This window comes from Ammospiza nelsoni, chromosome 2 (assembly GCF_027579445.1).
Source record: "Ammospiza nelsoni isolate bAmmNel1 chromosome 2, bAmmNel1.pri, whole genome shotgun sequence".
Classification (NCBI taxonomy): domain Eukaryota; kingdom Metazoa; phylum Chordata; class Aves; order Passeriformes; family Passerellidae; genus Ammospiza; species Ammospiza nelsoni.
Genome location: NC_080634.1, coordinates 9,668,943 through 9,683,773, shown reverse-complemented (window position 1 = coordinate 9,683,773; position 14,831 = coordinate 9,668,943). Strand labels below are relative to the sequence as shown.

The following is a 14,831-nucleotide window of genomic DNA, read 5'->3' as shown; positions in this document are numbered from 1 at the left end:
AGGCGTGTCTGTTCTGCTCTTCTAATAATTAAGATCAGCTCTTTCTTCCATTTTCTTTGTCTACCCTTCTTGAGCCTGGCAAAAGTCACAAGTTAGTTTTTGAGTAAGACTGGATAGGAAGGTGGCCAGCTGCTACCTCCCCCTCATTTCTTCTGATCCCTGGCCTTGCACCTGTAGGTGTTGAAATGATCGGAGTGTTCACCAAAGGGATTATTGTTACATCTCTTGCACTGTGGCTAATTCTACCTGTGATATTATTTGTGGAAACGGCTTAAAGTAGCTTAGCTTCTGCTCCTATGGATCCAAGTTCCTTTAAATATTATTTCCCTCCCCTTGTGGATATATTGCAGAGGCCTCTCTATTACACAGATCCATTGAATAGACATGCCTTTGAGAACAGTAACTGCAAAGTTATGGATTTCACTTTTAGAGGTGGCCATACTCTTGTTGTACATCTTTTGTTAACCCTTCTGAGTGCCATATCCTGTCACCCTGAACTGTGAACATCTTAGACCACAAATTCTGTGTACATGTAGTGCACTCAGTGTGGTGGACACTAATTCTTCTGCTTCTGAATACTGTTGCTACAGAAGTGTTTTACAATACTGTGAATAGCAGAAAATTAATGGGGATCCAGTTCAGGTCATGGGACAGACGGAAGTGGGGCTCCTCAGAGAGTGACTCCATCATAAAATTTGGCATTGTTTTAAATAAGTGAAAGATATCCAATTTTAAGATTAATTTTAAAAGAGGAAACTCCTATTACTTTATATTTATCCTTAATAAAATACTAATCTTACTGGAGTTTTTTTCATGTATTTAAATCAGAATACCAATGATATATTATTTCCTTCAACCTCTCAGACATGGGCAATAACCATAACAGCTTTCAGATGCCATGAGATTAATATTTGTCTTTTATAAACCTAGTTAAAATTCTTGCTTTATGTTGCAAAAATTTATAATGTCCTGGAGCAATAGAGGAACAGTTCCCAGCCTGTATTAACACAGGAACAAACAAACAAACACAAATGGTACAGTTTTCTGCTTCAACTCCTACTGAATATGAGTCATTAAAGTGTAATGTCAAGTCTGAGTCATAGTTAAATTTGCAAAAGATCATTTGTCAATTAAGGAAGCTTGAAGTTGCTGCTGCCACCTGCATGTATGTAAACAATTGAATTTAGGAATCTCTGGTTCACAGAAATTAAAAATGGCAACTGGGTGCTTTCTGGGGAATATTGCAATGAACTTTACAGACAGACAATACCACTGTGCTTAGGCTATAACTAGAAAGAGGAAGGAGGAGAGCCTCGGATAGATCCAGCCCTAAATATCCAAGCCCTAATCCAGGCCAGTCCATTCAGCCCTGGGCCATCCTGAATTCTGTGAAAAGCATCACTATACATTTTCTCTGTTTTTTTCTGATGTCTCAAATCCATTGCCTTATAACTGCTTCCTCTTGGATTTGTCTTGTGAGAATAAACTTGGTTCGCCTGTTGTTTTCAAATTCCCAAGCTGGATGAGTCCTGGTATCCTGTGTTTAAGTCTCATCACATGCCGGATGTCTGTCATTTTCAATTTTCATTGACTAAGAAAGCTCCAGCTTTCTCTGCCCATTCCCATACACATCCTGAGTGCTTCCTCCTTGTTAACTGTAACCATGTGGGACAGTGCAAAAGACCTAAGAAACTGTAATATTTAACACATAGCACACACATCTCAGACCGTGTAAGCATTTGAGGGCTCAACTTCATGCTTAGTTTTGACAGCAATCCACACAAATCCCCTAAAACCCTGCTTCTTCATTTCCTTCAGCTGCAGGTCAGAAGCCCCTAGAGACTGACTCTAGATGGAGTCTTCATATTTGTCTTGCTGTACAACTTGTTTTTTCACTTCCACATCCTGAAAGACTGTGGAGACAGCAGCAAATCCGCAGAGGAAGAATATCTTATGAATCCCTCAGATGGTCAAAACTTTCAATCTGAGCTCACAGTCCACCATAAAACAAAGACAAAAGTGGAAAAAAAAAACCCAAACAAAACCCTGAGAGGTTTTAGTGTTAGTGCTCTAGGAATAATTTGTTTTCCTAGCAACAATGAATAGCAAAACAGTGGAATCTGTCATTTAGTCAGTAACTGTGTGACTGAAGTTAAAAGCCCTTCCTTAACTGAGCAGGATATGCAAAAAAAAAAAAAAAAAATCAAAGAGGAGGCAGAAGGGAATTATGCTTAGGATTTGAAAAGGAGAACTGGAACATAAGACTTATGTTAGCATGCCTTGCTACTAACTTCCTACTGTGTGTTAAAAATAATTTCTAATGTTGAGAAAATACTTACCTTCTGATGGTACAAGGTGTTTCAGGGGCTTATTAAATGTCACATTAATTATCTCTCCTATTTGAAGAAATCACTGACACAGGTAGAAAGGTGTGTCCTTATAGGTTCTTTAACTTGCTGCTTTTTCCAGTTAATAATGAGAAGCTGTGCCAAACCTTGACTGCTGCCTGAATCATTTAGCCAGTGCTCTGCCTTCTAAAGAAGGGCTGGAGTAATCCCAGATTGAAAATCCATCTCCCCCTTATCAGGCACTCTGGTGTCCTACAGCTCCTCAATCACAATCCCTCCATTACTGAATCAATAAGACCATCACCTCCCCACCAATGTACTTATGAATTGCCTTGCAGGTTTGATAATCCTGCCATTAGAGGCTTCAAAATGAAAGTCTGGATGACATCCTACTGACCTAGAAAGTTACTGGCTCAGTGCAGGCTTTCAGGTATTTTCCCTGCCACCTGAAGGATAAATGAGATTTAGGTGGAAGTAGGGTGAATCAGTGTTACCACTCTGGGTATCCTCACTCAAAATCCCACTGAAGTCCCTACATTTCTAAATTCAGAACTTCTCTGAAGGGATTGACATGATGGAATGCTTGACATCATTGCCTTTATGTGGTAATCTGTCTTCCTGTGAGGATCTGGGGCTTCTAACTCAGCTGACATCTGTTACTCCTTTATCAGGGTTAGGAAAGCCAAGGCAAGGCAAGACTGCTCTCAATGATGTCTCAAACTCGTGACTCCAGATGGGATCTTTCTATCAATCCAGGCAAGGGAGCAGAAAATGCTTAGTTATTTACTAAGGCACAAGATTTACAATGCAGGATGTGAGTTGTAGAGCAAATCGAAAGCCACCTTTCCAAATGAAGCTCCCTTCCAGCTTCTTTTATTAGAAAGGACAGGTAGGTGTTGCTGTGGCTGTCAACTTGAGAAAGGAGGTGAAGAAACAAACAGTTTAGTCAGGTGATGTTTGGCTACAATTAGCAAGTGTTCTTACAGATCTTCTGAGACACTTGTAACACAGGTCAGTAAGTTTGTACTCAGGCCAGAGCCAGTTTATGTTAATGCCAAAGTACCTGTAGTTCTTCTAGAATTCTGTGAAGCCTCATTACAAGATAGATTTTATTTTTCTCTTCAGCTCATCCATAGGTTTAAAGCACCCAAGGAAATTTACAAACATGGTGTTTCATTTCACTTCTATGCATAAGTCAGTCTTTATGCTTGTTTTGTGGATGGATAAAAGCAATAATCAGGTTAGCAGTAGATGAACACCATAACTCTACGGTAATTCCAGGAGTTGCAGCCAGCTCTAGAACATGCAGTATAGTTTAAGTACAAGCCTTCTTTCCTTTTAAGTATCTAATTAATAACAACTATTAGACAGCAATTTCTGAAGTAGGGTGGTCTTTTTAAAGTTTAATACTGCAATAATTTTAACTTTTTTTTTTTCCTATGTTACTACTTGAAAATTTTGCCTATATAGAACAGGAAATATTTTATCTGGGAAAATTGCATTGTCCCATGTCATGTTATGGCTGTGTTTATTGGATTCAATGCATCTCCACAAAGTGCTTATAAATCACAACTTCAGTGATCTCTATTTCAGATTGCATAAGCAGATGCCAGTGTTGTGGTTCTGTACATTAACTGGTTATGATGGCAATAAAATCAATTATAAGAAATGCCACTTTGGAAGCCAGCACTATAAAGCAATTTTAACATTGGCAAGCTCCCATACCCTCCTGCTTCCACCTCCAGTAACTCAAGTGCAGTCATTGTCATGAAAGGTCGCATCTATATTCATAACGAAAAATTTCTCAAATAAATTAGTGCTGAACATAAAGCATGCACCAAGCTCTCTGACAGATTATTAAAAGGCTGCTCTCGCCAGAGGGTGCTTATCTTAATCTGGGGCACAGCACTGCAGCTGTGAGCAAAGGCACAGGAGCATCACTGGGTGCAACTTTTTTCTCTTGAAAACACAAATAACCTGCAAATCTCATATTTCTGTAATGGATGGTGTTGACTGGAATGACATCCCAGCAACTTTGGAAGCATTTCTGCTCCATATGTGAGGTATAGGTGTCACCTCTTACAGCAAGGACATGAAAAAAAAATTCTCTGTAGCATTATATAAAGCATTATATAAAGCTGGATTAGAGACTTTGAAATAAACTCCCTCCAAAGGCCTCCTGACCAATTTATAAAATGAATTTCAGTTGCACAGTTATAAACATCAGACTTCCCTGCAGGCAAACCAGAGGTTTACTTTTCCATGCCTGTTACTGAGCCAAGTTCAATTCCTTGATAAACCTTCACAAAACAGTAAGGTAGAAAGGACTAAAAAACAGGTCAGATCCAAATCTACTGTAAGCTAACACAGGTTTTTGTGAAGTTGGTGTGGCTGCAGAGATTTGCTTGGGCTATCCATTGTCCCAAAACAGAATTATCAAAAACTGTTCCTTGTAAAAAACGTGTATATGATATAGAAGAATTTTCATTATGATACTAAAGGTGCTTCTATTTTCTGATTTTTTTTCTTTCAAATAATCTGGACTATTGAGTCTATTATATCATTTACATGAAGAGTTGCATTTATAATTAGAATTATCCTGAGTCTATAATTACCTTGGGTGGTGGACTCATAAAAAAGTGCACTTTTTGCCCTCACAAATGTATTTAGAAAGTTGACCTTCAATTCTAAGCATCTTAGTAGTCCTAGTCACAAACTTGAAAAGGACAGAAGTTGTTAAAGACCACACAAGTTTCTTTCTGTTAGCTGAAATTGTGTTTTAATTGGTTATATTTGCAGGACTGCTAAACTTCAGAGTGGCCATCCTCTAGTCTCTGAAGAGTCCAGCTCTTCATTTCGTTGACTAAAATTCTCACCCACTGTTTGATGGTTCCATTTAAACACATTGGTCAGAGAGGTCCTGATGCTTTTTCAATGCCAGTAGGTTTCACAGTCAACTTTTCCCAATATTTATGGCATCTTATTCATTTTGATCTATGTTAGATGTTGAGTTTACACCTCGAGCTGAAAGTGTAGCCCAAAACCAGGATGAAGCGAGCCCCAGTAGGGTGGAGGGAAATTGTCAACTGGCACGGACAGATCAGTTTTCCACAGCCTTTCTTAATTCCTTGTTGTTACTGAACAAGGAGTTGTTCAGTCCCATGCTTGGAAGTGTCAGTCAGGGCTCAGAGCCTATGGATTTTTATGGAAGTCAGAAAGAGGTGGAAACACAGCAACCAGAATAAAGAGCTAGCAGAAGTCAAAACCCTATTCTGATTAACATGGAATTTCCTCCTTTTAAAACCAGCTTAGTGGCTCATACCGTTTATGAGGCAGTTTTCAGTGTCAAAAACAGACCTGTTTCAGTTGAAAGGAAAAAATCAGTTCACCTGAATGTTATTCACGTTTTTTAGATCTTCCACCACCACCCGACCCGCCCCCCGGTCAGGGTTTAAGGCAGCCCATAGTGCCCGGCCAGCGCGGAGGCTCTGCCGAGAGGAAGGGGAGCTCTCTGGAGAGGCAGCACGCCGCAGCCAACGTAGATGACACAAAGAGCTCCCTGGACCGGCCCGCTAGGACATCACTAGAGTGGCAGCGGCAAGCCCAGGAGTGGATAAGCTCTGCAGACCGCCAAGAGGATTTCAGGAAAGCCCAACACAAAGCAGCCTTCGGATCAGGTGTGTGCGCGCTGCACCAGCCGAGGCCAGGCAGGGGCTGTGTCGGGAGCCAGGACGTCTCTCTGGCTGTCTGGATGGCTCCAGCCCCTGCCAGGGGGCTCTGAGACCCTGGCACAGAGCCCAAGACCCCTGTGACTTTGAATTTTACCCATTTTACCACCTTTATATGAAGGATAACAAGTCAAGAGAGTTTCAGAATGATAGTTAGTTTGTCACAGGGTGCAAAGTATATTTTTTGGGGTTTTTAGAATGGGGGCTCAGGGTCTCAAGATGGAGGAATTTGGGTGTGTTTTGTCCTTCTTTCTCCTTCTTCCTAGCCTCCATGTTCTGTGCGATGCTGGCATGTTTGGATTGGTTGAAGGTAGTGTAGGAGTGTCAGGGGGTAGGATGGTCAGGACAGAGAGAGATGAGAGATCTCTGAAGCCAGGTCGTGGAATTTGGGGTTTGTTGCAAAGGGCCTGGGTACAGGGCCCTGCTGGGAGCTGCCAAACACAGCTCAGAGCAGGCTGAGAGAAGAGAGGGGGAGAGGGGATGAGAAGATAAGAGAGTAAAAGGGCAAGAGAGTCAAAGTGTAAGAGAGTGAGGTTCTCCTTACAATACAATAAATCTTCTTCTGTGTTGAATGTTCTAATTCTCACTAACCAATATAGTACAATATACAAATCTTATAGCATTTACATACAGCCTATAGGAATCACTACATTACCATACTGTGATATATTTTAAACCTTAAAAATGACTTTTTGGACCCCTTCTGCTAAGCTAGTAGGGTTTGCTCTGCTGACCCTTGGACCTGTCTGCAGGCAGAGGGTATTGTTTCATCAAAAGGGGATTACTTTCAGCCGGCCACACCATTGTTTTCCAGTTGTTCAGTAACTGAGGTATCTCAAAACTTGCTTTCATTTCAATCTCACTTGTAGTTACTATATTGTCATAATCTTTTGCCAGACAATCATATTTGTAAGGCTTTCCTGTTTCATCTTCCCCAACAGGTAGGAACACACTGTCTCATATAGGTGATAGATATTGGGAAATTATTGTAAATAATGTGCATGTAGTTTTTAGTATAAAAAGACAACACCGCCTCTGGGGGTGGTCAGTGTGCCACTGACTGACCTGCTGAACGGACCTCAGCAGGCCAGGGAAAGAATGTTATAGATGAGAAATTATAAACAACCTTGAAAGCCACAGCTGAGGAATCCTGACTCCTTCTTTGACTCCCAGGCTGGGAAAAGAGACTTGTACGTATGTCAGGGTCACTCTGACCAGCAGAGATTCCCAGAGGGCTGCTCCACCCCTCTGCCAAGGGGTTCTGTGCCTGGCAGGGCTCTGGGATCACCTCACGCCTCTCTGGGAGAGTGCTGGCAAGGGTCAGGCTGGAAAATAAGGAAAGGCAAAGTGAAATGGGAGCTTGTGATCGAGCTATCTTCCCTCCTGCATCAATGAAATCTCATTAGTGCCTGACTCAGTGTGCTCTTTGCAGTGTTTTGGAAATTAATAATGTTCTCAAGCGTAGCGATGGAGAAAATAGGAACAGTTTCAGACCTTCAGGGAAGGAGAGAGATTTTTAGAGTATCTTTTGTTAGATGTATTTATTTATACATACAGGGCCATATTTTCCAGTTCTTCCAACCTGCTTCCAGGTTGGCAGCAGTTTTTACGTGTCTGCAAGACGGCTGATCCTTCTGAGCTACTGACATTCCTTTCAGCTGCATTAAAAACCCTCTCTTCTCTTTATTCCAGGCTATGGCAAAGTAGCATTCATCTCTTAAGCCCAGCAAGATGACAGAGCAGGTTTTCACTTTCATGCAGGACCTGCACCTTGCCCCAAGCTGACTTTAGCACCTAAATGGATTTCAAGTCTGCACAAATGTGCGCAGGTGGTGATGCTAGGCTGGACTTGGATTTCTACAATATTCACAGTTTCCCTCTCTCAGCCTGACCTCAAGTAAAAGCTGCTCTTTTATCCTAGGGCGTTCTCTTTAACCCATTAATCGCCTCATCCCAGGGCAGTGCTGATTAGAGTGATACAATAGGACAAATAAGATTTAAACAAAAAATTATACTGCGTGTGAAGTTTTTTTGTAGGGTTATACTGTTTCTTCTCTTATCTATGTAGCTCCCACAGTCACACTAGAGGTACTCTTATCATCCATATTTTTCTTGATTTTATTCACTCTCAAAGCTCCTTGTTAATCTAACACACTAGTGCCTTTGACATACTATAAAGAGAAGAGGAATGTGCAGACAAATCTGTCATGGGGACAGGATTTACTGAGTAAAGTCTTCCTAGAGAAAATACTGCTACCTGTATTAAAAAATACTGCTACCTGTATTGTTGGCTGCATAAACAAATGAGTGGCTGTTCATGTTCTGAAATCACAATGTGAAGTCACAGTTTAAAAATAGTGTGTGAAACTCATGCTGCTTGGTGAAATGGCAGCATGAATTTCACATTTTCAATGTGTTTGTATATCTTCTAAACTGCAGTTTTAATTGCAGTTTAGAAGATATACAAACACATTGAAAATAACCCAAATATACCTTACACCTCTTATTTCCTTGGAAATTGTTATTAAGGATGCTTCTCTGACCTTTCTTACAAAGTCCCTTCTTTTCCCTCTGTATCACAAGTGTGTAAATAGAATTTGTCATTTATTCTGAGATGCAGAGCTCATACAGCAGTAAAATTCCCATCCTGCAGGGCATGCATTTATCTGTCCATAAACAAAGAGAACTTGATCCTTACACTTCCAGTGCTCTAAACTGAAGTGGTTACAGGTATCCCGTTCTTGTCAAATTCAGGATGCTGAGGGCAAGTGCATATCCTTTATGCATAAAAAAGGATGCCTCTAGGAGATGCTATGAGTTTATCCTGGTGTGAGGAGTTCACAAAGTTTGTACACAAGACAGGCCAGGGCTTCATATCTCTCTGTCTGCATTGTCATTCCAGCCTCTTGCACTGCAGCTTTCTTGCTCTGCACTCTTGTCTGTGGTAGATTTTAAAAAGGCTACTCTTGTGAGTGATGCTGGTTAATAACACTGAATTTGGGTGGTTTAATAATATTATTTTTGCTTCTTCCCTTTTCCTTTATTAATGGCATAGTTCTTTGGAAATCCATTCTGTCCCAGTTTCAATGCATTTCCAAGAAAGAGTTGTTAGTATTAGTTAACAGCTTCCAGAACAGTTGATTAACTTCCAGAACAGTTAATTAGCTTCCAGAAAATAGATAATTCGCAACTTAGGGGGTTTCATTCAGATGTTACCAAGCTGTGACTTGAAATTTTGAAAGCAAGACCTTTAGTTTGAAGTTGAATAAAATAAAAATACCTAAGTCTGGGATCTCTGTTTCCACTGGTTGCTTTCAGTATAAACAAGATCACTGAGTTCCTGGCAGTGGCTTCATTGTAGAACTGGAGTTAAAGCGCATCAAATATGACATTCTCAGCTCCAAAGTGGTGCTATATCAAGTTACAATGATTTTGATAGCAGGAAAACCCTTTTGTTTATTTTCTGAAGTATAAAAACATTTTTACACACACATCCTGATTTTACAGGGGCTAGAATTATATCTTCAAATTAATTGTTTAATTAAGGCACCAGCAAAACCTCCCCATATTATTTGCAGGCTTGGACATAGGGCACTGTTTGGAGAGTTTAATAAATGTGAGCCCATTTCCAGGACTGGAGACAACTACTTTTCGTGTGCTAGAATGTTGTGTAAAACCTAGACTTTGTTTATGTCATAATTCCTTATTTTATGGATTTATTTATTTCTGAGGGCACAGCAGATAATTTAACATACCATATGCTCTATAATGATAATGCACTTTATATTTATTCATGGTCGTTTTTCCTCAATATTTCATTGAACCCGAAGGAGGCCTTATCCTGAGTCCACCAGCTAGAAAAACAAATCAATTGACTATATATGTCATCTTCCAACTCTTTTGCTCTGCTAGTGACTTTTGTTTTCATACTTTAAAAATGTATCCAGCTTTCTGCTAAACTGATTTATGCCACATGCTTTATTGCTGCCTTAATGCAAACTGTTTCGTATTTTAGCCAGCCTTTGGAAACCAGGTTTGCATCTGACTCCATTGTTAGGTCTTGATATATAAAAAAACAAGTAACATAATTTAGGAGAGACTGTGGCTGTTAAATGCCATTTTACAGAGTCTTTCAAGAATTTCTTTTTTTTCAGCAAGGACAGCACACAGTCATAGCACAAAACACTGATAATGCCCTCACATCCTGCAGCACAACTTTGGTCCCTTGGCAGGACCAGAGGGAGATACTTTGGCAGGGAAAGAAGTCAGCTGCCTGCCCTCTTCTGCAACAGATTTAACTTAAAATCAGGCTCAGTTCAATGGCAGCTCACGTGGGAAATCCCCACATCCTACTCTCTTGTAGGCAAACAACAAAATCCTGCATTTCTTCCACAAATTTGTTCTCATTTTGCACTTCTCTAAGTTAATTATGCCTGTCCTGCAGTCTTTGCAAAGGCTTCAAGCTTGTGAATAAAAGCATTTTTATCTCCTCTTTCTTTCCAACCATCCCCACCTACTCTTCTTTCTGTGTTCCTGCCCTCTGTCAAAGAAAGTCCATTTCTCCTCAAAAGGTTGTTTAAGAGTGAAGACAATTGGAAAACCAAAATAAAGAAAACCCTTTGGACCTAAATTCCCTTTGAAAAAAGGCAGGATTCAAGCAGTAGAAATCCCACTGATTTCAGAAGGGACAATGCTGTGTTTGAGGTTAGGCATATATACTCATATTCTTTCTTGACTCAAACTATATTTAGCAAGATCTCTTTCTTCAGCTTCCGAGAGGGCAAAAGTAGATCATACACAGCAAAGAAATAAAATAGTGCTTCCATTTCAGTGTTAAATCAGTTCTGCTGTTATGCTTCTTAGATTTGGGTTATTACAACAATATTTCCAGGAAACACTAATCAGAAGTGATGTCTTGTTTTACTTCATGCTATATGAAGACTTACAATCTTATGCCTTATTGCCATTAATCCTGCTTTAGAAAGCAGTTCATTATTACAGGTCTTCACAGAAAAAGAATCCAAGTGAGTAAAAGTAGGCCTTTTGCTCATAATGAAACATGAAACAAGCTGCAGGATTATTTATCCGCCCCAAATATTACAACTGCAATGTATAATATAATATTTTCCAATGTAATTCAACACCAGTTGCAAAAAAAAATTGTCAGTGTACTTTCCATTGTTAGAAATTACTGAGTTGCTGGAAGCTAATTAAATTAGCTGATATTGTCATTCTTTATCTAAACTGATTGGGGTAATGTTGCCATAATTTAAGCTAAAGAAAAGGAAAAAGCACATTTATGTAGGCTTGAAGCAAAAATCTAATCATAGCTTCATTGTTTTGGAAATTGTGTGTTCACCTATTTTTATTAAAATATCTATGATTCATGATCTCTTATTCATAATGAATCTAGACTTCTTATAATTAATACAAACTGACTTAGTAGTTCACAAGGAAGCAAGATTTAAATTCATGCTGGCTTCTCTGTCCTTGGGATACAACTCTTTGTTGTGTATTTTCTTCTGTAAAATTGTTATGCTATAAAGCAAGAGAAAAGACAGATATGAATGGATATGATGTGCATAAATGAATAGCTTGTTTATTCCTGCTTCTAGGACTTCATTGGTATTTATTTTGCTTTGTTTTGCTTTTCTAGAAGAGGCACTCGTACCATATAGTAAACCCAACTTCCCATCCCCTGGTGGCCACAGCTCTTCAGGAACATCTTCTTCTAAAGGATCGACTGGACCCAGAAAAGGTGAAGTCTTGCGAGGGGGTCACCAACGCAATGCCAGTGACCTTCTCGATATAGGCTATGTGGGAGCAAACAGTCAAGGACAGTTTACTGGTGAATTATGTAAGTTTACCTCCAGCTCCAGTTAAAACTCTCAAATAGATAAAAGAAAAAAATTATAAAGCTCTTGTGAAGAGAATAGGAAGTTGTGTGTGATAGATAAATCTTTGTCCAGGTCTTTTTGCCTTCTGAGGCGTATTGCATGTGATGGCAAACAAATGTCGTCCTTCTGTTCCCTGCTTTGGACCAGTTCAAATCTGTGTAAGCCATGCCAAAGTTATCTACATGGTACATCTCTGGGTGTGTAATGCTAGTGAAGCATGGGGAAAATTGAGAAGGAATTCTAGTAACTTGGAATTTTTTTGGGGCAAAGTATAGAGTGCTTGTCTTGGAAATGCCAGTGACAGATTTCCTCAGCCTTCTCCTTAATTTCCTGTTGCTTGATGAGAAGTATTCTCTCAGATGGAGGTCCTCTTTTGTTGATTGTGTACCCCAGTTTTTCAGTTTCATATCTCCACTTTTTTCCTCAGTATCCCAGAACAGGAAAATTGTTTTCCAAATTTGTTTTATATTATCATTCAATACCTGTTAAAGTTTTTATGAAACCATGTTGATGCTATGTATGTGCTGGCAGTACCAGCTGCCCAAAGGCTTGACTCTGTTGTTTGAGAAAGAACATCAAAACCCCAGCATATTCAGCATACTGGTGTGTTTAATAAACTTATTAATGGTCATAAAAGCAGTGGAGCTGCTGGCATGTCTGCCTCCTCTTGCTGCAGCCAAACCCTCAGCAGCTCCTGGCAGTCACTGCCCTGTAGCTGTAAGAGAGCTAATGGTGACCCAGGAGCCCTGAAATGTGCACTCTCAGATATGGTGTTGGTAAGTGCTAAATTTTAGCATCCCTCGCTTTTCATCTTAGAAGCAATTAACCCTGCTCTCAAAACCTATTGAATATTCATCCTGTGCTGCAGTAATATTGCCATAGGCTTTATTTTGTGTGGTTTTTTTCTCCTTATTACAACCTCTTTCTCTCTCTTTTGTTTCTCTCTATAGAGTAGTTGAGAAGACACATTGCAAGCTGCTCTGATGGACCATCAGGTCTGAACTCATGGAAGTGATGACACTAAACAGTGCAATGAACATTTTCTTTATTTATGTACTATTAAAAGAACTGTAAATGCAATGTAAAGACACACAGCCACACATATCCCACAGATACTTTACTTGTGTTCTTCTCTTTAATACACCATCCACCTTAAACTATTCCTTGTCAGGAGTATATAAAAAAAAGAAAGAAAAAAAAAATCACCCTCCAGGATTAAAAGGATTTCCTTCTGTATATAATTTCTTTTGTTGCATTGCTATGCAAGCTCACCTTCTTTTTAGCTATGTTCATATTCATGTCTGTTTTTACTGGTCTGTTGTACTATATGTGAATTAATAGGCTGTGGTGCCATATATTAACTTTTAATTGTGTAACTTTTATGTTTAAAGTTTGCACTGCAATTTTATTTGGTGATAAGCACAAAACTCTACTCCTCATGACATGAAGAAAAAAAGAGACTGAATGTGTGAAGAAGGTTTGCATCCTGTAAGCTACTTTGGATGTAAAGGAGTGTGTTAGGTGGTTTTCCATTGGGGTGTAGAAATGAGAAAGTGACAGGCAAAACTGATGTCAGTGAAGACATTAGAGACAGATTTAAACCTTTTAAAAGCAAGCAACATAGTTGCTCTTCCTATTTAAGAAGGGGTCAAAAGTTGGAAGTGTGAGATTAAAGAGTGAAAATGAAAACTAAAGGTAGCATGAGATGGCCTAGACCCTTTCACTAGAGTGATACCCTTAGTATCTGCTTTTAGCCATCCCATGCCACTAAGGGGAAGAAAAAACAAACCTTGCTAAAAATAAAAGAACTTAAGGTGTTTCACTAAAGCTGTTTTTATTTTGCAGTTTTAAAGGAATTATTACCATTAATTTTTTCAGCCCAAAACATAGGACAGGGATTTTTCAGGAGAAACAAACCACATAAACACAAGGAATACCTAGTAAGAAGATAAGAATGCAATTTATTACTAAGACATATTCAGGCTGCTTCCAAAAAATTGAAATGTCAGAGTATCTTATTTCATCTTTCCAATACGTGTACGGTACGATAGAGGATAAAGCTGCACCACTGAAATTCATGACATTAATTGTTTTGATGCAGTCTACACAACCCTTTCTGTTCCATACCTGAAGCCTGCAAGAGCTGAAGTTGGATCCACTAAATTTGTAGTAAAATGTTCAGTTTTTGGAAGGAAAGCAACGGTCAAATTATTTTTGACTTGCATTAAGTATATTTCTGGCAATATAATACATCCCAAAAGTTGGATATAAGCAAAGGAGATCTTTGACCTGTGTTTTAGTGAGTGGCTTCAAACTCTACTATGATGAGGAAATTATGCACGTTTATACACTTTTTGAATCAACCAGACTCTGTAAGTGGACATTAATGACAGCATCCTGTCTCTTCATTAATTTTCATGATTTTGTCCAAGTCTTCTTTACCTCTCAAATCTCAAAGAATAAATTCTCGAGCTTTTCTTAGAATATTGTGTGTGGCTAACCCACCCATTACTTTGATGCTTAATTTAAATATCGCATCTTACAGCTTATTTCTGTTAGTTACCTGACCATGAACACAAGTTTCCATTGAATACCTTTTTCATATAACCAGTCTATGTTGTTTTATATTTTGCCTTGGAGCTCACCAGTATTAAGAACACTTTTTGTCATGGCGGAATTTTAGAAAAGTAAATTACGATGCTAAATATGTGTTGCTTTTCATTTCATTAACTTGTTCCATGATAAGATAAAACACGACAGCCATCAACTACAACTCAGCACTATTGAATATTGAAAAATGCTAGTTAGCTCCCTTAAGGTCAAGATGTGTTATTTAGCAAGTTGCAAACAAAAAAAAG

General features: G+C 39.1%; 1 protein-coding gene across 1 annotated transcript in view; it reads left to right on the top strand.

Moving 5' to 3' along the window:
• The window catches only part of ROBO2 (roundabout guidance receptor 2), a 433,355-nt gene extending 418,775 nt beyond the window's left edge, over window positions 1-14,580 (top strand). Inside the window, exons 27-29 of the mRNA XM_059493583.1 lie at window positions 5,762-6,025; window positions 11,733-11,933; window positions 12,924-14,580. Of these exons, the coding sequence (XP_059349566.1) occupies window positions 5,762-6,025; window positions 11,733-11,933; window positions 12,924-12,925 (467 nt within the window). The 3' untranslated portion in view covers window positions 12,926-14,580. The remainder of the gene's footprint in view (window positions 1-5,761; window positions 6,026-11,732; window positions 11,934-12,923) is intronic.
• Window positions 14,581-14,831: the final 251 nt, after the last annotated feature.